The sequence below is a fragment of the Zosterops lateralis genome (assembly GCF_965231275.1).
Source record: "Zosterops lateralis genome assembly, chromosome: 6".
Taxonomy (NCBI): Eukaryota; Metazoa; Chordata; class Aves; order Passeriformes; family Zosteropidae; genus Zosterops; species Zosterops lateralis.
This window is the reverse complement of record NC_139761.1, coordinates 1371259-1394193: the sequence shown is the minus strand read 5'-3', so window position 1 is coordinate 1394193 and position 22935 is coordinate 1371259. Positions and strand designations below refer to the sequence as shown.

Genomic DNA, 22935 nt, shown 5'->3' with positions numbered 1-22935 from the left:
TTAATTAAAAGTAACATTTAAAAGTAATATTTAAAATTAAAGGGATAATATTTAAAAATAACTTTTAAAAATCCCATTTTTTGCTGTTTCAATTAAATTATTTCATTCCAAATGTTTGTTCTGGTGCTGTCCTACAGGCCCTACAGCACAAATGTTAAAATAAAACAAAATAAAACTAAATATTGATTTTTCAGTTAACTCTGGTTTTCTCAAAGGGGCTAAAAATCCAAGGAATTTTAAAATATTTTTTAGGCTGCAACAGCATCTCCCTACAACAATTTCTGTGGGGTTTTTTTTCTCGTTTTCTGTATTATTTTTCTTCCTAAAATCCAGTGAATATTAGAATTAAAAATTAAATAAGTCTTAATTTCTTTTTCCAGAAAAATCTTGCTGCATCTGGGGACTCTTTCTCTAATTTTCATATTAGAACAACAGACGTGAAAAATTAAATATTTCCAGATAATTCTTAATTACTTTTTCCAGAAAAATCTTGCTGCGTTTGGTGCCTCTTCCCTGGATTTTACTCCTTATTTTTTGATAATTCCTAATTTCTTTTTCCCCAAAAATCTTGGTGTGTTTGAGGACTCTTTCCTTAATTTTCATATTAGAAATTAAAAAATAAATGTTTCCAGAAAATTCTTAATTTTTTACTGAAAAATCTCACTTCTGCTCTCTCTTTTCTCTTTTTTCGTATTATTTTTCATCCTCAAACCAAGTGATTATTAAAATTAAAACTGAAATTTTTCAAGATAATTCTCAATTTATTTTTCCAGAAAAATCTTGTGGCATTTGGGGACCTTTTCCTTAATTTTCATATTGGAATATTAGACAGAAAAAATTAAATATGTCAAAATAATTCTTATTTTCTTTTTCCCCAAAGATCTTGCTCTGTTAGAGGACTCTTTCCTTTATTTTCTTATATAGAATATTAGACATAAAAAATTTAAGATTAAAAAAAAAAATCCTAATTTTTTACAGAAAAATCTCACTGCTGCTGTCTGTCTTCTCTTTTTCTGGATTATTTTTCGTCCTCAAATAAAGTGAATATTAGAATTAAAAATGAAATATTTCAAGATAAATCTCGATTAATTTTTTCCTGAGAAGTCTTGCTGAATTTTCCTTATTTTCGAACCATTTTTCTCCTTCTCTTCCAACTGAACAACCTCGTGATCGTTTTGATCAATAACATCAATTTTTAAAATAATTCCATCGCCATTCCGGGCTGAATCCTGGATCCTCCTGCGGATTTCGTGATCCAAGGAGATAAAAATAACGACCGGGTTCTTTTTTTTTTTTTTCTTTCCCCCTCCCTTCCCATATGCCTGTCAATCAAAATGATAAAGATATTTCTGACTCGCAGGCTTTAATGGCGTAATTAGGGCTAATTACATGTTCCAATGATTACACATATGAACGCTAATTACATAATTGCAGACAATTATGCTAATTAGGTAAATACATCGTTAAGGAGAAAGCGCTGGCAAAATCCGGGGAATTGGCGCCAGAGCCAAAGAAAGTGGAATTACAATGGAAGAGAAATAATTCCTGCAAGTTTGGGAAATCCAGGAGACGTTTCCACGTGTGGAGGTGGAGAGGTTTGGGTTGGAATGGCGGAGTTGGGAAAAGCCTTCAACTGTTATGGAATCCTGGAATTGTGTAGCTGGGAAGGGCCTTCAACTTCTACACAATCACGGAATGGTTTGGGTTGGAATGATGGTGTTGGGAAAAGCCTTCAGCTGTTGAGGAATCATGGAATGGTGTTGTTGGGAGGAGCCTTTAAGTGCTGTGGAATCTTGGAATGGTTTGGGTTGGGTTCCCAACATTCCATGAATGGTTTGGGTTGGAACGATGCAGTTGGGAAAGGTATTTAGGTGCTATGGAATCTTGGAATGGTTTGGGTTGGAATGGTGTAGTTGGGAAAAGCCTTAGAGTGCTATGGAATTTTGGGATTATATGGATTGGTCATTGATGGTGTAGTTGGGAAGAGCCTTCAGCTCCTATGGAATCTTGGAATGGTTTGGGTTGGGTTCCCAATATTTCATGAACTGTTTGTGTTGGAATGGTGTAGTTGGGAAAAGTCTTTAGGTGCTATATGGAATCTTGGAGTGTGTTGGGTTGGAATGCGGTTGTTGGGAAAAGCCTTCAACTGCTGCAGAATCATGGAATGGTTTTGGTTGGAAGGATGGTGTTGGGAAGAACCTTCAGCTGATGAGGAATCCTGGAATGGTGCAGTTAGGAAGAGCCTTCAACTGCTATGGAATCTTGGAATATTTTGGGTTGGAATGGTGTTGTTGGGAAAAGCCTTAGAGTGCTACGGAATTTTGGGATAATATGGATTGGTCATTGATGGTGTAGTTGGGAAGAGCCTTCAGCTCCTATGGAATCTTGGAATGGTTTGAGTTGGAAACGTATTGTTGGGAAGAGCCTTTAAGTGCCATGGAATCTTGGAATGGTTTGGGTTGGGTTCCCAACATTCCATGAATGGTTTGGGTTGGAATGGTGCAGTTGGGAAAAGCCTTTAGGTGCTATGGGATCTTGAAATGTTTTGGGTTGGAATGGTGGTGTTGGGAAAAGCCTTAGAGTGCTATGGAATTTTGGGATGATATGGATTGAAGCGGTGTAGTTGGGAAGAGCCTTCAGCTGCTACGGAATCTTGGAATGGTTTGGGTTGGGTTCCCAATATTTCATGAATGGATGGGTTGGAATGGTGTAATTGGGAAAAACCAATTTAGATGCTGTGGAATCTTGGAATGGTTTGGGTTGGGTTCCCAACATTCCATGAATGGATGGGTTGGAATGGAGCAGTTGGGGAAAGCCTTTAGGTGCTATGAATCTTGGAATGTGTTGGGTAGGAATGCAGTTGTTGGGAAGAGCCTTCAACTGCTGCAGAATCATGGAATGGTTTGGGTTGGAATAGTGTTATTGGGAAGAGCCTTCAGCTGTTGAGGAATCATGGAATGGTGCAGTTGGGAAGAGCCTTCAGCTGCTATGGAATCTTGGAATGGTTTGGGTTGGAAACATATTGTTGGGAAGAGCCTTTAAGTGCTATGGAATCATGGAATGGTTTGGGTTGAGTTCCCAACATTCCATGAATGGTTTGGGTTGGAATGATGCAGTTGGGAAAAGCCTCTAGGTGCTATGGAATTTTGGGATGATATGGATTGGAGTGATGTACTTGGGAAGAGCCTTCAGCTGCTATGGAATCTTGGGACGGTTCAGGTTGGAATGGTGGTGTTGGGAAAAGCCTTAGAGTGCTATGGAATTTTGGGATTATATGGATTGGGCATTGATGGTGTAGTTGGGAAGAGCCTTCAGCTGCTATGGAATCTTGGAATGGTTTGGGTTGGAAACATATTGTTGGGAAGAGCCTTTAAGTGCTATGGAATCTTGGAATGGTTTGGGTTGGGTTCCCAACATTCCATGAATGATTTGGGTTGGAATGGTGCAGTTGGGAAAAGCCTTTAGGTGCTATGGGATCTTGAAATGTTTTGGGTTGGAATGGTGGTGTTGGGAAAAGCCTTGGAGTGCTATGGAATTTTGGGATGATATGGATTGGGTATTGATGGTGTAGTTGGGAAGAGCCTTTAAGTGCTACGGAATCTTGGAATGGTTCGGGTTGGGTTCCCAATATTCCATGAATAGTTCGGGTGTGAATGATGCAGTTTGGAAAAGCCAATTTAGGTGCTATGGAATCTTGGGATGTTTTGGGTTGGAATGGTGTTGTTGGGAAAAGCCTTTAGGTGCTGTGGAATCACGGAATGTTTGGGGCTGGAACAGTGTAGTTGGAAAGAGCCTTTAAGTGCTATGGAATCATGGAATGGATGGTTGGGTGCCCAACAACACCATTCCATGAATGGATGGGTTGGAATGGTGTAGTTGGGAAAAGCCTTTAGGTGCTATGGGCTCTTGGAATGTGTTGGGTAGGAATGCGGTTATTGGGAAGAGCCTTCAGCTGCTGCAGAATCATAGAATGGTTTGGGCTGGAATGATGGTGTTGGGAAAAGCCTTCAGCTGTTGAGGAATCATGGAATGGTGCAGTTGGGAAGAGCCTTCAACTGCTGTGGAATGTTGGAATGGTTTGGGTTGGGTTCCCAACATTCCATGAGTGGTTTGGGTTGGAACGATGCAGTTGGGAAAGGTATTTAGGTGCTATGGAATCTTGGAATGTTTTGGGTTGGAATGGGGTTGTTGGGAAAAGCCTTAGAGTGCTACGGAATTTTGGGATAATATGGATTGGGCATTGGTGGTGTAGTTGGGAAGAGCCTTCAGATACTACGGAATCTAGGAATGGTTTGGGTTGGGTTCTCAACATTCCATTAATGGTTTGGGTTGGAACGGTGCAGTTGGGAAAAGGCTTTAGGTGCTATGGAATTTTGGAATGATTTGGGTTGGAATGGTGGTGTTGGGAAAAGCCTTGGAGTGCTATGGAATTTTGGGATAATATGGATTGAAGTGGTGTAGTTGGGAAGAGCCTTCAACTGCTGTGGAATCTTGGAATGGTTTGGGTTGGGTTCCCAACATTCCATGAATGGTTCAGGTTGGAACGCTGTAGTTGGGAAGAGCCTTAGAGTGCTACGGAATCATGGAATGAATGGTTTGGAATGGTGCTGAGGAATCTTGAAATGGTTTGAGCTGGAATGATGTAGTTGTGAATACCCTGCTGCTGCTGTGGAATCTTGATGGAATGCTGTTGTTGGGAAGAGCCTTAGAGTGCTGTGGAAAAAAAATCCAGGGAATTTGCACCAGAGGCGATGAAAGATGAATTACAATAAAAGAGAAAAAAAATCCTTCAAGTCTGGAAAATCCAGGAGCCATTCCCATGTAGGAAATTGGAATGGTTTGGATTGGAATAGTGTAGCTGGGAAGAACCTTAGAGTGCTATGGAATCTTGGGATGATTTGGGTTGGAATGGTGTTGTTGGGAAGAGCCTTCAGCTGTTGTGGAATCCTGGAATGGTTTGGGTTGGGAGAACCTCAAATCCCACCCAGTGCCACCCCATTCCATGGGCACAGACACCTCCCACTGTCCCAGGCTGCTCCAAGACCAATTTCCAACCTGGCCTTGGGATCCAGGGGCAGCCACAGCAAATCTGGGAATTCCAGCCCAGCCAGGAATTCCCAATTCCCAATGTCCCATCCATCCCTGCCCTCGGGCAGTGGGAAGCCATTCCCTGTGTCCCTCAGGCAGAGGTGAGTTAGTGCCTGTCCCCTTTTCCCTGTGCCATTTTGTTCAGTTTTAAACATTCCCTGATTTTCAGCTCTCTTCCCTTCTCTTTAGAAATTCCCATTGTTGCTTCCCATTCCCAGCCTTTCCAAACCCTCAATCCCAGCCCTTAGTCCTGGTTTTATTCCTAGCTGCAAACCAATCCAGGCTTTTTAAATTTTCTTTTTTTTTCTTTTTCATCTCCTTGCAATTCTCCTGAAATGTGGGAAGCGTTCCCAGATTCCGTTCCTTGGCACTGGTGGGAGTCGTTGGAAGGTGTGCCAGGAGCGCTCCACGAGACATGAATGATGCTATTTGGGATCACTGGAGTTTGCTGCCTTTTTTCTTCCCCTGGAATTGGAAATGAGCTGGAATCTCAGCCAGTGGGATGCCAACACCTTTCCAATTCCTTTTCCCGGAACAAAGGAATTTCCAGACTCTTTTCAAGCCTTGCCAGGTTTGGGGAAGGAGAAATTTTGGGCCTTTTCCAGTGTTTTTTTAACGTTGTTTGAGGTGTTTTCCTGCCTGGGGGAGACTTTGCCAATTTATCCTCTGGAAGAAAGGAAAAATCGGTGCTCACAGAACAAAAAAACATGGAAACATTGAGTCAAAATGTTTGGAATTTCCATCCTGATTGATCCCACACATTCCTGGTCCTGTCTCCAACACCTGGGATGTGCAGGCAGGATGTGCTCAGGCCAATATATTGGAATTGCCTGGTGGAAAAGTTGCATCCAATGTCCAATTGGATCCAATTATCCCAATCGGATACAACAAAAGTTGTATCCAATGGGATAAAAGGAGCGGATGGATTAAATTCCCACCAAGGAATAATCTCCTTTTTGGAATGTGATTAGATCCTGGAATTTTGTATCAAATGTGTTTAGATTCTGGAATTTTGTGTCATCACATTTTTTAATACTTTGTGACCATCAGGTCATTTGAAAGGAAAAAGGGAATTTTTTTAGGAAAAATCCCAAACAAATAACCCTTGTTCAGCCAGTTACTCTGATTCCTGACTTTCTCAGGAATATTTTTTATGGAATATCTGATTTTTTTAAGGGGTCAGGGAGTTTTTGCAGGATCTGTGACTCATTCCCAGCAGCTGCTGCCCCTGCCTGGCCTTTGCTGTCGCTGCCTTTCCTTCCAAGCTGGGCTGCCAATTCCTTTTTATGGAGATTCCCACCCTTTTCCCGTTTTTTCCCTTTTCCCCCTTCCCGGTTCTCTCACTTTTCCAGCAGAATCAAATGTCAGCTCCTTTCTTTGTCACCACAGCTGAACCCGGTGGCAGCTCAGACTCTCACTCCTATTTTGGGATCAGCGACACCATTGGGAGCGACTGGGATCCCATGGGAGGGAAATATGGCACAGCTGATTGGGATCACTGGGAGATTTGGGGTTTGGATCATTGAGATTTAGGGTTTGGATCTTTGAGATTTAGGGTTTGGATCTTTGAGATTTAGGGTTTGGATCACAGGGAAATTTAGGGTTTAGATCACTGGGAGATTTAAGGTTTGGATCTCTGGGAGATTTAAGGTTTGGATCTCTGGAAAATTTAGGGTTTGGATCACTGGGCAATTTAACGTTTGGATCTTTGAGATTTAGGATTTGGATCACTGGGAGATCTAGGGTTTGGATCTTTGAGATTTAGGGTTTGGATCATTGACATTAGGTTTTGGATCACTGGGAGATTTAGGGTCTGGATCCCTGAGAGATTTAAGCTTTAGGTCTCTAAGAGATTTAGGGTTTTGGATCATGGAGATTTAGGATTTGAATCACTGGAAAATTTAGGGTTTGGATCATTGAGATTTAGGGTTGGAATTAATGGAAGATTTAGGGTTTGGATCACAGGGAAATTTAGGGTTTGGATCACTGGGAGATTCAGAGTTTGGATCTTTGAGATTTCAGTCTTAGATCACTGGGAGATTTAGGGTTTGGACCATTGAAATTTAGGGTTTGAATCATGGGGAGATTTAGAGTTTGGATGACTGAGATTTAGGGTTGGAATTAATGGAAGATTTAGGGTTTGGATCACTGGAAAATTTAGTGTTTGGATCACTGGGCAATTTAACATTTGGATCATTGAGATTTAGGATTTGGATCACTGGGAGATTTAAGGTCTGGATCCCTGAGAGATTTAAGTTTTAGGTTTCTGAGAGATTTAGGGTTTGGATCATGGAGATTTAGGGTTTGGATCACTGGAAAATTTAGGGTTTGGATCATTGAGATTTAGGGTTGGAATTAATGGAAGATTTAGGGTTTGGATCACAGGGAAATTTAGGGTTTGGATCACTGGGAGATTCAGAGTTTGGATCTTTGAGATTTCAGTCTTAGATCACTGGGAGATTTAGGGTTTGGACCATTGAAATTTAGGGTTGGAATTAATGGAAGATTTAGGGTTGGATCACTGGAAAATTTAGGGTTTGGATCACTGGTAGATTTAGGGTTTGGGTCTCTGAGCGATTTAGGCTCTGGATCGTTGAGATTTAAGGTTTGGATCTTTGAGATTTGGGGTTTAGATTACTGGGAGATTCAGGGTTTAGATCACTGGGAGATTTAAGGTTTGGATCATTGAGATTTAGGGTTTGAATCGCTGGAAAATTTAGGGTTTGGATCAATGGATATTTAAAGTTTGGATCTCTGGAAGATTTAGGGTTTGGATCACTGGGAAATTTAACATTTGGATCAATGGGAAATTTAACATTTGGATCATTGAAATTTAGGGTTTGGATCACTGGGAGATTTAGAGTTTGGGTAACAGGGACACTTAGGGTTTGGTTCATTGATATTTAGGGTTTATATTAGTGCCATATTTAGGGCTTGGATCACTGAGATTTGGGATTTAGTTCAGAAAATTTCCTGGAAGTGAGGCTGGGGTTCTTTTCCAGTCTTGCATGGATATTCTGGAAATACCAACAAGCTCTGATGTGAACATAAACCAGGATTCATCAACTCCCAATATTTAGGGATTTTTCCCAGTTTTTCTTCCTCTGCTGTTGGCACTGCCTGAAGGACAGCACATTTTTTCCAATTTATTTTTTATGGAGTTTTAAAAATGGGAACAGGTTTAATCAAAGAGGCTGATATTGGTCTGCAGGGAATCAAAAACCTCAGTGATATTCCAGAGCACAACCTGGTGGGAACAGAGACCCCTAAACCTGCCCTTGTGGGAGCTCCACTGAGCTGGGTTTAGTCTGGTCTGGAAAAGGCTTCCCAAAAACCAACCTGAGTTCCTGTGGGATCTGCCTTGGAGGAGAGTGGGAATGGGGTGTGGGCCTGATGGAGCAAAAAAATTAGGGATGGGTGAAACTTTGGAGACTGTGCTTGGGAATGGTGAGATCCCACTGGGAATTTTGGGGTCATTCATGACAAGAAGGACATGGAGGGGCTGGAGAGTGTCCAGAGCAGGGAACAGAGCTGGGAAGGGTCTGGAGAATTGCTGAGGGAGCTGGGAAGGGGCTGAGCCTGGAGAAAAGGAGGCTCAGGGGGGACCTTGTGGCTCTGCACAAGTCCCTGCCAGGAGGGGACAGCCGGGGGGGGTCGGGCTCTGCTCCCAGGGAACAGGGACAGGAGGAGAGGGAACGGCCTCAGGCTGGGCCAGGGGAGGCTCAGGGGGGACAGCAGCAGGAATTTCCCCATGGAAAGGGGGCTGAGGCCTTGGCAGTGCCCAGGGAGGTTTGGAGTGCCCATCCCTGGAGGTGTCCCAGGAATTGCTGGAGGTGGCACTCAGAGCTCTGGGCTGGGGACAGGGTGGGCATCGGGCACAGCTGGGACTCGCTGACCTTGGAGCTCTTTTCCCACCTCAGGGATTCTGGGAGGTTTAGATTGGAGAGTTGGGAAAATTTCTTCCCCTAAATTTGTTGTCCATTTGTGGCCCAGGTAGAGGGTGGAGTCCCCATGTCTGGAGGGATTTAAATCCCTGTGGATGTGGCACTTGGGGACACGGGGCAGTGTGGCCTTGGCAGTGCCACATTGGACTTCATGCCCTTGTAGGACTTTTCCAACCTTCATGATCCTGTGAAATTATGAGGAACAAGAATGTCCTGAAAACCAAATTGGGGTTATTGAAGAGGGACTTGGTTGGTTTTGTTTCATCTTATTGTTTGTTTGGAATTTCTATTTGCCTTCCTTTATTTATGGCACTTCCCAGCCCCAAATATTCCTCTCAGCCCCAAAATCCCTCCCCTAACGACTGTGACAAGCAGTGGAGTCAAGATTTTTATTGCTGAAAGATTAGAGAAGAAACATTTCCTCGCGTGGAGCTCAGTTGAGTCGTTGTCATCTCTGACAGCGTTTTGGGAACGCTCCGTGAAGCTGCTTCCCTGTTTTTCCCAAGGGATTTCCTGGGGAGTAAAATGAGAGAAGATGAGGAGAAGGGAAAGCAGAAACAACACCTGAAATTGTTGTTTTAAGAGGTTAAAAAAATGTCTCAATTTGAACTGCCTGGCTTTCAGCACGGCTTTGTCACTTTGAACCACGATTCTGCTCCGAGGAATGAATTTCAACGTAAAAAATCCTGTTTTAAGGCATTTTTTCCCTCTCTGTTTAGACTCCAGTGCTTGAATTTAATGACACAAACATATTTTGATGCCTTTGTGCTCTTGAGAAAAAACAAATGCCTCTGGGAACAGGGAACTGCTGGCTCTTGGTTTTCCAGTCCTGCTTGGGATGGGCAGGAGCAGCTCCAAAGATCTCCCATCCTTCAAACATCCCAAAGTGGGTGAAGGCATCACCTCCTGGGATAAACTGGGATCTCAGAGGTTCTCCAGGGAGGCAAATTCCTGGGAAAACTTGGAATAATAAATGATTTTTAGGGAAAAATTGGAGTTTTCACCTTTGGGCACTGAAGGAGGTGCGTTGGTGGCATTTGGGTGGTGGAAATCCCAAAGCTGGGGATGGTTTAACGGGGCGGATCCTGGTGGTGAGGAGGAGATTTCCCATCCCTGGCTCCATCCTGAAGCTTCCAGCATTCCCAGGAAAATCCTCTGGAAGTGCTGACTCAGATTTAGTGGAGCACCACAAGCTGAAGAGGTTTTGTATAAACATTTGGGGCTGGGGAAACGGGAAGTGATTCCTGATCCATTTTGTTGCTTCCTTAACTTTGCCTTTTGTGTTGGGAATTGATCCACGATTGATTTCCGCTCCCTCCTGAGTGTTTCAGAGCTATTGATGGTTATTCCCTGATTTTTCCTTGGATACTGCCCCATTGCTGAGCTTATCCCTTGCTTTCCTGAGGAAATTTTAGTGATTTTAATGAGTTTTGTGGTTTTTCTTCAGACTTTTGCTTGATATTCCACATCTTCCTGAGGTTACAGCCCTCAGAGAGGGACCTTTTCCTTGGATTTGAATCCAAGGGAATTGTTGAAGCTTTGGAATGGAGGATTCGTGAATATGGATTTATTTCTCCTCCAGATCCTCACAGGCAGCCTCGAATCCCACAGAACAGAAATCCCTGGGAATGTTCAAGCCTTGGAGCAACCTGGGACAGTGGGAGGTGTCCCTGCCCATGGCAGGGGTTGGAATGGGATCTTTAAACTCCTCCCAGCCCAAACCATTCCACGATTCCATGAAATGCAGCTCCTCAGGGATATTGGATGAAGTGTTTGTTCCCGTGAGCTGTTGAGTTTCTCGGGAATTTCCCTGAGTCATCCAAGGTGAAATCCCGGTGCCACTCACACAAATCCCGTGGTTTGGTGCTGAGTTTCAGACTGTTCCCATTTTTCAAACCTAAAGTAATACTGGATTTTGGTGCTGAGTTTTAGACTGTTCCCATTTTCCAGACCTAAAATAATCCTGGGGTTTTGTTCCAAGTTTTAGACTGTGCCCATTTTCCAGACCTAAAATTATCCAGGATTTTGGTGCTGAGTTTTAGACTGAGCCCATTTTCCAGACCTAAAGCAATCCTAGGGTTTTGATCCGAGTTTTAGACTGTGCCCATTTTCCAGACCTAAATAATCCTGGGGTTTTTTGCCAAGATTTAGACTCTACCCATTTTTCAAACCTAAAATTATCCTGGATTTTAGTGATGAGTTTTAGACTCTGCCCATTTTCCAGACGTAAAAAAATCCTGGGGTTTTGTTCCGAGTTTTAGACTCCGCCCATTTTCCAGACCTAAAATTATCCAGGATTTTGTGCCGAGTTTTAGACTCTACCCATTTTCCAGACCTAAAGTAATCCTGGGGTTTTCTGCCAAGTTTTAGACTGTTCCCATTTTTCAAACCTAAAATTATCTAGGATTTTGGCGCCGAGTTTTAGACTGTTCCCATTTTCGAGACCTAAAATTATCCAGGATTTTGGTGCTGAGTTTTAAACTGGGCCCATTTTCCAGAGTTAAAAAAATTCTGGATCTTGGTGCCAAGTTTTAAACCCTGCCTATTTTCCAGACTTAAAATTATCCTGGATTTTGGTGCCGAGTTTTAGACTGAGCCCATTATCCAGACCTAAAATAATCCTGGGGTTTTGTTCTGAGATTTAAACTCTGCCCATTTTCCAGACCTAAATAATCCTGGGTTTTTTTGCCAAGATTTAGACTCTACCCATTTTTCAAACCTAAAATTATCCTGGATTTTGGTGCTGAGTTTTAGACTGAGCCCATTTTCCAGACCTAAAGCAATCCTAGGGTTTTGATCCGAGTTTTAGACTGTGCCCATTTTCCAGACCTAAATAATCCTGGGGTTTTTTGCCAAGATTTAGACTCTACCCCTTTTTCAAACCTAAAATTATCCTGGATTTTAGTGATGAGTTTTAGACTCTGCCCATTTTCCAGACATAAAAAAAATCCTGGGGTTTTGTTCCGAGTTTTAGACTCTGCCCATTTTCCAGACCTAAAATTATCCAGGATTTTGATGCCGAGTTTTAGACTCTACCCATTTTCCAGACCTAAAGTAATCCTGGGGTTTTCTGCCAAGTTTTAGACTGTTCCCATTTTTCAAACCTAAAATTATCTAGGATTTTGGCGCCGAGTTTTAGACTGTTCCCATTTTCGAGACCTAAAATTATCCAGGATTTTGGTGCTGAGTTTTAAACTGGGCCCATTTTCCAGAGTTAAAAAAATTCTGGATCTTGGTGCCAAGTTTTAAACCCTGCCTATTTTCCAGACTTAAAATTATCCAGGATTTTGGTGCCGAGTTTTAGACTGAGCCCATTATCCAGACCTAAAATAATCCTGGGGTTTTGTTCTGAGATTTAAACTCTGCTCATTTTCCAGACCTAAATAATCCTGGGTTTTTTTGCCAAGATTTAGACTCTACCCATTTTTCAAACCTAAAATCATCCTGGATTTTAGTGATGAGTTTTAGACTCTGCCTGTTTTCCAGACCTAAAGTAATCCTGGGAATTTGGTGTTGAGTTTTAGACTGTGCCCATTTTTCAAACCTAAAATTATCCTGGATTTTGGTGCTGAGTTTTAGACTGAGCCCATTTTCCAGACCTAAATAATCCTGGGGTTTTTTGTCAAGATTTAGACTCTGCCCATTTTTCAAACCAAAAACTATCCAGGATTTTGATGCTGAGTTTTAGACTCTACCCATTTCCCAGACCTAAAGTAATCCTGGGGTTTTGTGCCAAGTTTTAGACTGTTCCCATTTTTCAAACCTAAAATTATCCAGGATTTTGGCGCTGAGTTTTAGACTGTTCCCATTTTCCAGATCTAAAATAATCCTGGATCTTGATGCTGAGTTTTAGACTGAGACAATTTTCCAGACCTAAATAATCCTGGGGTTTTTTTGCCGAGATTTAGACTCTACCCATTTTTCAAACCAAAAATTATCCAGGATTTTGGTGCCGAGTTTTAGACTGTGCCCATTTTCCAAACCTCAAACAATCCTAAAGTTTTGTGCCTATCTTTAGACTGTGCCCATTTTCCAGACCTAAAATTATCCAGGATTTTGGTGCTGAGTTTTAAACCGAACCCATTCTCCAGACCCAAAGTAACCCTGGGGTTTTTTGCCAAGTTTTAGACTTGAGCCCATTTACCAGACCTAAAGTAACCCTGTTTTTTGGTGCTTGCTCAGATCAGGTGGACCAAAACAGCAGGAAGTGCCTCTGACAGATTCCAAGATTCCAGTGTCTTCAACGAAACCCTGAGGATTTCCAACATCCAGAGACACCAGGGAGGCCGCTACTACTGCAAGGCTGAGAACGGCCTGGGCTCCCCGGCCATCAAATCCATCCGAGTGGACGTGTACTGTGAGTAAATCCTTGGAATTCTGCCCTTTGCTCCTCTAGGAACGTCTTAAAATGTCTGTTGTTCCCGAGAAATTTCCGGCTCACCGTGAATTTCCGTTTTAATGGTGGAGGTTTGATGGTGGAAGAGTTGGAAGGACGTGAAGGGTTGGGATTGCAGGAGAAAATGGGGAGGATTGGAGTGAAAATGTGAAGGTTTGGGATTGTGGTGGAAAATGGGATGGAATGGGATTAAGAGGAAAATGTGGAGGGTTGGGGTGAAAAATATGAAGGTTTGGGATTGTGGTGGAAAATGTGATGGAATGGGATTAAGAGGAAAATGTGGAGGATTGGGATTGGGGTGAAAAATGTGATGGAATGGGATTAAGAGGAAAATGTGAAGAATTGGAATTGTGGTGGAAAACGTCATGGAATAGGATTAAGAGGAAAAATGTGAAGGGTTTGGATTGGGATGAAGAATGTGAAGGTTTGGGATTGTGGCAAAAAAATGTGAAGGATTTTGATTGTGGTGAAGAATGTGAAGATTGGGATTGTGAAGAAAAAGTGAAGGATTGGGATTGGAGTGAAAAATGTAAAGGTTGGGATTGGAGTGAAAAATATGAATTAGGATTGGGGTGAAGAATGTGAAAAATTGGGATTTGAGTGAAAATATGAACTGGGATTGCAGGGAAAAATGTGAAGGGTTTGGATCATGGTGAAGAATGTGATGGATTGGGATTAAGAAGAAAATGTGAAGGGTTTGGATTGTGGTGAAAAATGTGAAGATTGGGATCGTGGTGAAAAATGTGAAGGATTTGCATCATGGTGAAGAATGTGAAGGATTGGGATTGTGGTGAAGAATGTGATGGATCGTGATTGTGAGGAAAATGTGAAGGATTTGGATTGTGGTGAAAAATAAGAAATATTTGATTTCAGTGTGAAAAATGTGAAGGATCGGGATTGCAGGGAAAAACAGGGAAGATTGAGATTACAGTGAAAAATACGAAGAATTTGGATCGGTTTATCCCCTGGAAGGGGCTCTGAGGTTTCCCTGGGTCCTTCTCTTCTCCGGGTGAACATTCCCAGCTCTCCCAGCAGAGCTGCTGCATCCCTTGGATCATCCTGGCACCTCCTCTGGACTCCAGAGTGCAAAATTTGCTTTGTGTGCACTCCCAGAATCCTGGAATGCTTTGGGATGGAAAGGACCTTAAACCCCATCCCATTCCAGACCTTTCCATGGACAGGGACACCTCCCCCTGTCCCAGGGACACCTCCCACTGTCCCCAATGTCCAACCTGGCCTTGGGCACTGCCAGGGATCCAGGGGCAGCCACAGCAAATCTGGGAATTCCAGCCCAGACAGGAATTCCCAATTCCCAATCTCCCACCCAAATCTCCCCTTTCCCAGCCTAAAGCCATTCCCTGTGTCCTGTCCCTCCATCCCTTGTCCCCAGTCCCTCTCCAGCTCTCCTGGAGCCCCTTCAGGCCCTGCCAGGGGCTCTGAGCTCTCCCTGGAGCCTTTTCCATATGAACAATCCCAATTCTCCCAAGTTTTCCTCACAGGAGGAGTTCTCCAACCCTCAGATCATCTCCACCACCCGCCCTGCACTCCCTTATTTATTATAAATAAAGAAATAATCATCCATTTCTTTTTTTTTTTCTCCTTTCAAATATTTTTTATTCTTTTTTCAGACCATTAAAAATCCAAAATGAGGCAGGGAGGGAGCAGTGGGATCTTACCAGGAGCCCCTCCTCGTTATTTACACTCAATTAATTCCGAATTTCACTTTTAACGGGGATTTATTTAAACCTTTTAAGGAGCCTCTGGAAAAAAAAAATTCCTCTGTGCGGAGATGGATGTGCTCTAAAACCAGACTTTCCTAACCCTGTTTGTTGTTCATTAATTCCACAAAATTAAGTCTCTGTCCTTTAAGAAGCGAAGGAACGAGCATTAATTAGGTTTGGGATTATGAAACCAATAATTACTGACTTAAGATGTTAATACTCCCAATTTGTAACAATTATTCCATGTCAGGTGGCCTTTGCCATCAACGCCTGTTTTTCCTGCCTTGGGAAATCCATTTTTCCTGTGGTTTTTTAATTTTTTTTTTTTAATTTTTTTTTTTTTTTTAATGGGAAAAATGATGCAAGTACAGAAGGAATGAATAACTCCAAATTACTGTTAAAGAATCTCAGTCCCTGCAGTGTCAGAGTAGGTTTAAATATAATTTATTCCACTTTTTTTTGGTGGGTGCTCCTGGTCCATCAGGATTTTCCAGCACGGTGGGGATGGATCCAAAAAAAACTCGGGAAGAGCGTGAGGGAATTGGGATAAAAAATGCATTTCAGTGACTCCATGTCTTGATTCGAGTGCCCTTGATTTAATGATAACGATCTGGAATTTTTTAATCAACTCTGATTGCATTTTTTTCCTGGAATTTCATTTTGGGATTGACCACGCCGCCGGTTTAATTCGACCTCCTTTATCTCATGGCTCCGTCTCCTTCTTAGGGTTGAATTTTTTTCCTTTGCTGCTCCACTAAAAATCAATTTAATGACTTTTTTTAAAATTTATTTTCCCTAAAAATCATCTGATGGTGGAGCTTTGAGGAATCCTCTCTCTGCCCAAGTTTTTTCTGTTCAGCTGCTTCGTTTTCCATAAAAAACCCATCCTGGTTCTTCCCCAAATTGACTTGGGTTTCCTTCCATTCCCAGCTATTCTTAGTCCTGGTATTTATATTCCCTGGAGCCAAAACAGCTCTTCTGTACTGATTTCCCCCATGAGGTGCTCACAGCCAACAATAATTCATAAAATAGAAATATAATTTAAATTATTCACCGTTCTTTTTGGAGAAATTCAGTGTTTTGTCCGTGTTACATCTTGTCCAAGCAAACTCAGACCCTGAGTTATTTTTCCAGTGTGGAAACGTTTTCTGCTGGACTTTTCTCTTTTCTTTGCCCTTTAATTATTTCTTAATTCAATTAATTAAATTGAAGGGCAAAATAAATGAAAAAAAAATAATAACCAATAATAAGCAATAATAATAATAATAATAGTAGTAGTACTAAACAGCAATTATTTGTTGCCCTTTAATTATTACTTTTTTGTTGCTCTTTAATTATTTAATGTTGCTTAAAAACACAAGACAAGGTTGGGATCCTAAACTCCGGTCCCTGATTGCAAGATCTCTCCTTTATTTCTGGGCTGTGTCTCCCTTTTATCCCATTTCACACAGACCAATCTGATTGGTGACACAAAGACAAACCTCTTCACTCCCATTGGTCAGAGCAGAGGGACAGCAAGGAGAAGTCCCTCCTGGGGAAAGGAATGAATAACAAAGGGACAGCTACAAAAACATTTCTCCTGTTGACAGAAAATTCCCTGGGAAAGGAATTTCAGGAAACCAAAACACCTCAGGCACAGAACCAGGGCTACACATCCCCTGTGCCACCCCCTGGTGCCACCAGGACACTCTCAGAATTTCAGTTGTATCTCCAACCTCGTTAAAAACAGGGAGAAAACATTTTCTCCCTAAAATCCCATCACCGAGAGCTCATTATATTTTTATTTTTGGAATCCTGTCGCAGCCCGAGCTCTCAGCGAAAGCATCACAGGCCAGAGCCTGTGTTGGGGATTGTTGATATCGAGAGGTCGTTTGCTTTGTCCTTTTGTGTCGGGAGTGTGTTAACAGCCTCCTGGCAGGGCTCTGATCCTCCCGAAATTCCATCGGAAATCGATGGCGGCTCCTCGGGGGGCTCCTGGGGTCACGCCCTCCCTGTCGTGGGAACAAGGAGGGAACATTTGCTTCCTTCCAGCAGCTGGAAAATGCTGCTTGTTCTCAGCGCCGGGGTTGTTCTGCACAGGCAGCACTGCAGATGCAGAATAAATCTCTTTGAAAGGCTTGGAGAGGGGAAAAATAGCTCACACGGAGATGGGAATAACTTGATTCTCATCTTTCCAGCTGTTGTGTGTCCACACTGGACGCGTGAAGGGTTGGAGAGGAGGGAGAGCTCGTTTTCCTTTCCACAGCATGCAAGAAATGGAGGAATTAATTGAATTTTTGAGGTTTATGTCCTACACAAAGCATTTCAAAGCTGCCCTGATGGAGAAGCTGTGGCTGCTTCATCGCTGGAAGTGTTCCAGGCCGGGCTGGATGGAGTTTGGAGCACCCTGGGATAGTGGGAGGTGTCCATGGCAGGGGTGCCCTGGATGGGATTTAAGATTCCTTCCTTCTAACCCAAACCATTCCAGAATTCTGTGAATTGTTGAGAATAAATCTGATGAGGAGCAGCTGAGGGGGCTGGGAAGGGTCTGGAGAGTTTCTGAGGGAGCTGGGAAGGGGCTGAGCCTGGAGAAAAGGAGGCTCAGGGGGGACCTTGTGGCTCTGCACAAGTCCCTGCCAGGAGGGGACAGCCGGGGGGGTCGGGCTCTGCTCCCAGGGAACAGGGACAGGAGGAGAGGGAACGGCCTCAGGCTGGGCCAGGGGAGGCTCAGGGGGGACAGCAGCAGGAATTTCCCCATGGAAAGGGGGCTGAGGCCTTGGCAGTGCCCAGGGAGGTTTGCAGTGCCCATCCCTGGAGTGTCCCAGGAATTGCTGGAGGTGGCACTCAGAGCTCTGGGCTGGGGACAGGGTGGGCATCGGGCACAGCTGGGACTCGCTGACCTTGGAGCTCTTTTCCCACCTCAGGGATTCTGGGAGGTTTAGATTGGACAGTTGGGAAAATTTCTTCCCCTAAATTTGTTGTCCATTTGTGGCCCAGGGAGAGGGTGGAGTCCCCATGTCTGGAGGGATTTAAATCCCTGTGGATGTGGCACTTGGGGACATGGGACACTGGTGGCCTTGGCATTCAGTGCTCTGTGCTGGGAACAAAGTGAGGATCAGGCACAGCTTGGCCTCGACGATCCCAAATTCTTTTCCAGCCTCAACGATTCCATTTTTAAAACCTTGTGCTGGTTCAAGGAGGGAAATCAGCTTGGAAAACTCGTGAGTTATCACATTCCAGGATAACTGGGGAGCTGAGCAGCTCCAGCTCAGCGATGCGTCACCGCTGTCCCCGCCCCGCCTGCTGCCATGGAGCCCTTCCCATCCCTCTCCCAGATGTGTTTTATTCCTGTCCCGCCTGCTCCCAACATCTGAAGACAAAGGCAGCTAATTAACAAATGAAATCAGCAAACTGTGCAGGCCCAGCAGCTGGGAGGAGATGATCCAGCACATCCAGCCCGGATCGCGCCGAGCTGTTGGTGTTTGTGTGACTGTCAGGTCAGGGCTGTGTGGGGATGGGTGTTGGATTATTCTCTTTTCTGACCCAGAGATGGGGCAACTGAGAGGGTGTTTTAAAGACTTTTATTCCATTTTCAGTCTCATGTGAAGGGTGAGGCAGTACAGATGTCACAATTCACGCCATCACAATCAGAACCCAAACTATTTCCTAATTATAATCCATTATAAGCATTTTTTGGCCTGTCAGCTTTTGCCACACAATGCTGTTGATGCCTTAAAGCCAAACATCTAAAATCACCCCTTCTGCTATAATGCACCTTTCTCAGCTCCATTTCTCCAAAATATCCAGTCTTTTTTGCCAGGTCATCATTTAAAACTTGTTTCCAGTTCCATTTTTCTCTCAGCAATGTCTTTCTTATTCCATGGAATTTCCAAGTCAACATTTCTTATCTCAAAATTTTCATAGAGATGTCCAAGACTGTGTGAGCCACTGCCAGGCTTCGGGAATTCCCTACAAATCCATTTCCCACCGATGATGATCCGTGTTCCTCACTTCCAGACAGCTCCGTGCCTTTGGAATTCTGCACGGGGAGGATTTTGACAGTATCTGCCACACTCAGTGCACCTCCACTCCACCAGGATGATGGAGCTCCCAGGGAATTGGGATTTAGGCTCATTTTGATCAGCTTAGGCTGAGTTTTTCCGTTTGTTCGAGAGCTTAGGGATGTGTGAGGGGAATTCTTCCAATCTGGTGCTTACCGTGCCCGGCCCACCTGGGTTTTAGGGAGTGTTTGGTTCAATTCAGAGATTAAAGAGTGAGAAATTGAACCTGATGGTGGCACAAACCTCTGTGGGAAACATCTTTCCGTAATTATTTCCAGGTTGATTAAGAGGCTTTACCTGCTCAGCAGCACCCATGGCTTCAGTGTGATTTAAAGAGTGATTCATCTGTCGGCTCTTCATAATTTCATCAGCCCCAAAATGAAAATTTTGGGTTTTTTTTTTTTTTTCTCTTTATTATTAAACAGAGAAGAGATTGATCTTGTTGAGCTTCCCAGTGTTAAATCTTTATAGGGTTTTTTTGATGTGGTGCTTGAAATTATTGAACTGGAATGGTTTGGGATGAGAAGGGACCTTAAATCCCACCCCTGCCATGGGCAGGGACACCTCCCATTGTCCCAGGGGCACCTCCCACTGTCCCAGGCTGCTCCAAGGCTCATCCAACCTGGACTTGGACACTGCCAGGGATCCAGAGGCTTCTCTGGGTGACCCTTCCCTTCCCTTCCCTTCCCTTCCCTTCCCTTCCCTTCCCTTCCCTTCCCTTCCCTTCCCTTCCCTTCCCTTCCCTTCCCTTCCCTTCCCTTCCCTTCCCTTCCCTTCCCTTCCCTTCCCTTCCCTTCCCTTCCCTTCCCTTCCCTTCCCTTCCCTTCCCTTCCCTTCCCTTCCCTTCCCTTCCCTTCCCTTCCCTTCCCTTCCCTTCCCTTCCCTTCCCTTCCCCTGGATATTTCTCTGCTGCTGGGACAGAATAACCACCCCCAGCCACCCACATGCAGAGAACTTTAAGCAGGAGGTTTTTAAAAATCTGTTTAGACAATTAAATATCAATTAATGCCGATTCAATCAGAACTAAAGCCAGAATCCTGGATAACTTCCATGAGCACCGGGATCAGGTGGCTTTACACAACCTGGCTAAAGACAGGGAATTTTGAAGTTTCCCTGCAATATCCCTGCAGAATTCCTTCTTCCAACCTCGTATTTTTTCCTGCTTTTTCTCTTTTCCAGTTTTCACATGGCCCAGCCTTATGTAACCGCCCAGTCACACATTTGTGCCCAACATCAGGAATGTTCAGGGAAATCTCCCCAAAAATTGAGAGCGTTCTTTGCTCTCCTGGTGGTGCCCCTGCTCTTGCTTTGCTGCAGCTCTCGGGATCTTTCCAGCACTGCCGTTGGAAAAAAAAAAATCCATCCGGTTCTGCAGTGGGAATTTTCCATTAATTGACCATTATGAAATGCTTTGGCAGAGGCTTTGCTGCAGTTCCATTCCCAGCTTGGATTTCTGGGAGCTTTCCTGATGTTCCCATCAAAGTCCATCCCCTGCCATGGTTCAGTGCTCGCTTGGAAGGGACAAGGGATGGAGGGACAGGACACAGGGAATGGCTTTAGGCTGGGAAAGGGGAGATTTGGGTGGGAGATTGGGAATTGGGAATTCCTGTCTGGGCTGGAATTCCCAGATTTGCTGTGGCTGCCCCTGGATCCCTGGCAGTGCCCAAGGCCAGGTTGGACATTGGGCTTGGAGCAGCCTGGGACAGTGGGAGGTGTCCCTGGGACAGTGGGAGGTGTCCCTGCCACGGCAGGGGTGAGATGGGATGAGATTTAAGGTCCCTTCCATCCCAAACCATTCCATTTTTCCATGATCCAACATGGACCTGTTCCAAGAGAGCAGATTGGACAAGCAGGTGATGACATCACAAAATCATGGAATAATTTGGAATAATTTATCTAAAATGACCTCTTGTCCAACCCCCTGCTCAATGAACCATGGCCACCTCCATGTTCAGATTCCTCAGGAATGAGTCCAGCCAATCTTTGGATGTCTTTGGATGCTCCACAGCCCCTCTGGACGCTTGTCTGATCACACAGGGAATTTGTTTTCTTTATATCCAGAAGAAATTCCTCTTGGTGCAGCTTGGACCTCATGGTCCTTTCCTCTGCACCTCCACAAAGAGTTTTCCATCTTCTCCAGAACTTCCTGGTAGCAAGTTAAGACAGAAATTCCATCTGCTCTTCTTCCCAGCTTCTCCTTCATCTTCTTCTCCAGGATTCCCTGGTTGGCGTTTGAAGAAAAAAATTGAATTTTTCCTTCATCCAACCATCTCCAGGTTGGCCCAACCCAGGATCTGGATGGCCCCATGTCACCTTGGTGGCCTCCCCTCCATTGTTCCAGTTTATCCATGTGCAGAGCTGGACAGGGCCCTCAGGAATTTGTCCCACAGGGATATGGGTTGGGCGAGAAGGAATTTTTCCCTGGAAACAACTCTCCTGCTCGTGCAGCCAGGGATGGAGGTGGTTTCAGTCCTGGTTTCAGTCTTGCTTCAGGTTTTAAGGGATTTCCTGTGCCTTGTCTTGAGCAACTTCATGAAAATGAAGCTGAGCCCAGATTTGGGTCTTTGGATGTCTTGGGTCTTTTATCCAAGGATTCCCCTTCATCCAAGAGTCAGAGATTGGAAAAACATCCCTGGACTCGGTGATGGAGCTCACAGCTCCTTGTTTGCCATCCAGGGATGTGCTTTAACAGGGACAGCCTGGGAATCGATGTGGGAAAGGCTCTTCTCTCCATCAAAACTCCGGGAGCAGGTGTTTGTTTGACCCTAAAAATTACAGCGAGTTAATTTTCTCCTTTTTTTTACTTCCAACTTCATGAGGAGAAGGCAGAATTTCTGAGCACTCTCAACCCTTTTCAAGTGCTGCTGTGATTTCAAGTAACCTTTCGAACAAAACTGAAATCTCATTAGGAAATGCCATCCTAATTTGGAGCAGCAGATCCATAATTTGCTTCTGCGATCTTAAATTAAATGTTTCGGGGAGGGGAGGGTGAAGGTAACATTTATTTAAAATCCGTGCCCCATTACGAGGTCTTATTGCTGGGATTGTTGGGAATTTTGGAACAGGTTTTGTTTCTAATTAATCAAGAGACTCTCCAGCTTCACTCTTCTTATGCAAATAGAACTGGAGTGGCTAAAGAGGAATTTTTGATCTTAAGATGAATTTTTCAGTCTTTTGATTTAGTTTGGTTTTTTTTTTTTTTTCCTGGAAATTGCTTTTCAACACGGAATTTCCATATGTTCTAATGTATTTATTTAATTAATGAAGCTCTTCCTTAAGAATTCCATGGATTGTGGAAGATCTGGAAGAGGCTGCCCAGGGAAAGGGTGGAGTCAGAACTGCTGGAAAACTTCATCCAGTTGTGGATGTGGCTCTGGAGGCCTCTGGTTTAGTGGTGAACCTGGTGGTGGTCAATGGTCGGATTTGGTGATCTCAGGGGGCTTTTCCAACCACAACAATCCCGAGATTCTCCACCTTTAGCAGAGGGATTTGAGGGTGCCTTTGATTGGTTCCTTTTGGTCATGTGAAGGTTTGAGAACATCCTTCTCCATTTCACCGAAATTTGGCCTCAAATAAACCCGACGAACAAACATTTTGATAATTACTCACTTATCAAAGACCTTGCAAGAACAGAGTTAAATTTGGGAATAAGGGAATAATTAACCCCTGTCCAAAGGGTTTTAAGGAACAAGGAAGTGCTGAGAAGGTTCTGGAATGGTTACAGCCAAGGCTGAGTCGCACATGGA

At 43.9% G+C, this 22935-nt stretch overlaps 1 protein-coding gene across 1 annotated transcript in view; it reads left to right on the top strand.

Annotated features, from left to right (window-relative positions):
• MDGA2 (MAM domain containing glycosylphosphatidylinositol anchor 2) overlaps positions 1-22935 on the top strand; it is a 231052-nt gene that overhangs the window by 81825 nt on the left and 126292 nt on the right. Inside the window, exon 3 of the mRNA XM_083863873.1 lies at positions 13215-13389. Within this exon, the coding sequence (XP_083719999.1) occupies positions 13215-13389 (175 nt within the window). The remainder of the gene's footprint in view (positions 1-13214; positions 13390-22935) is intronic.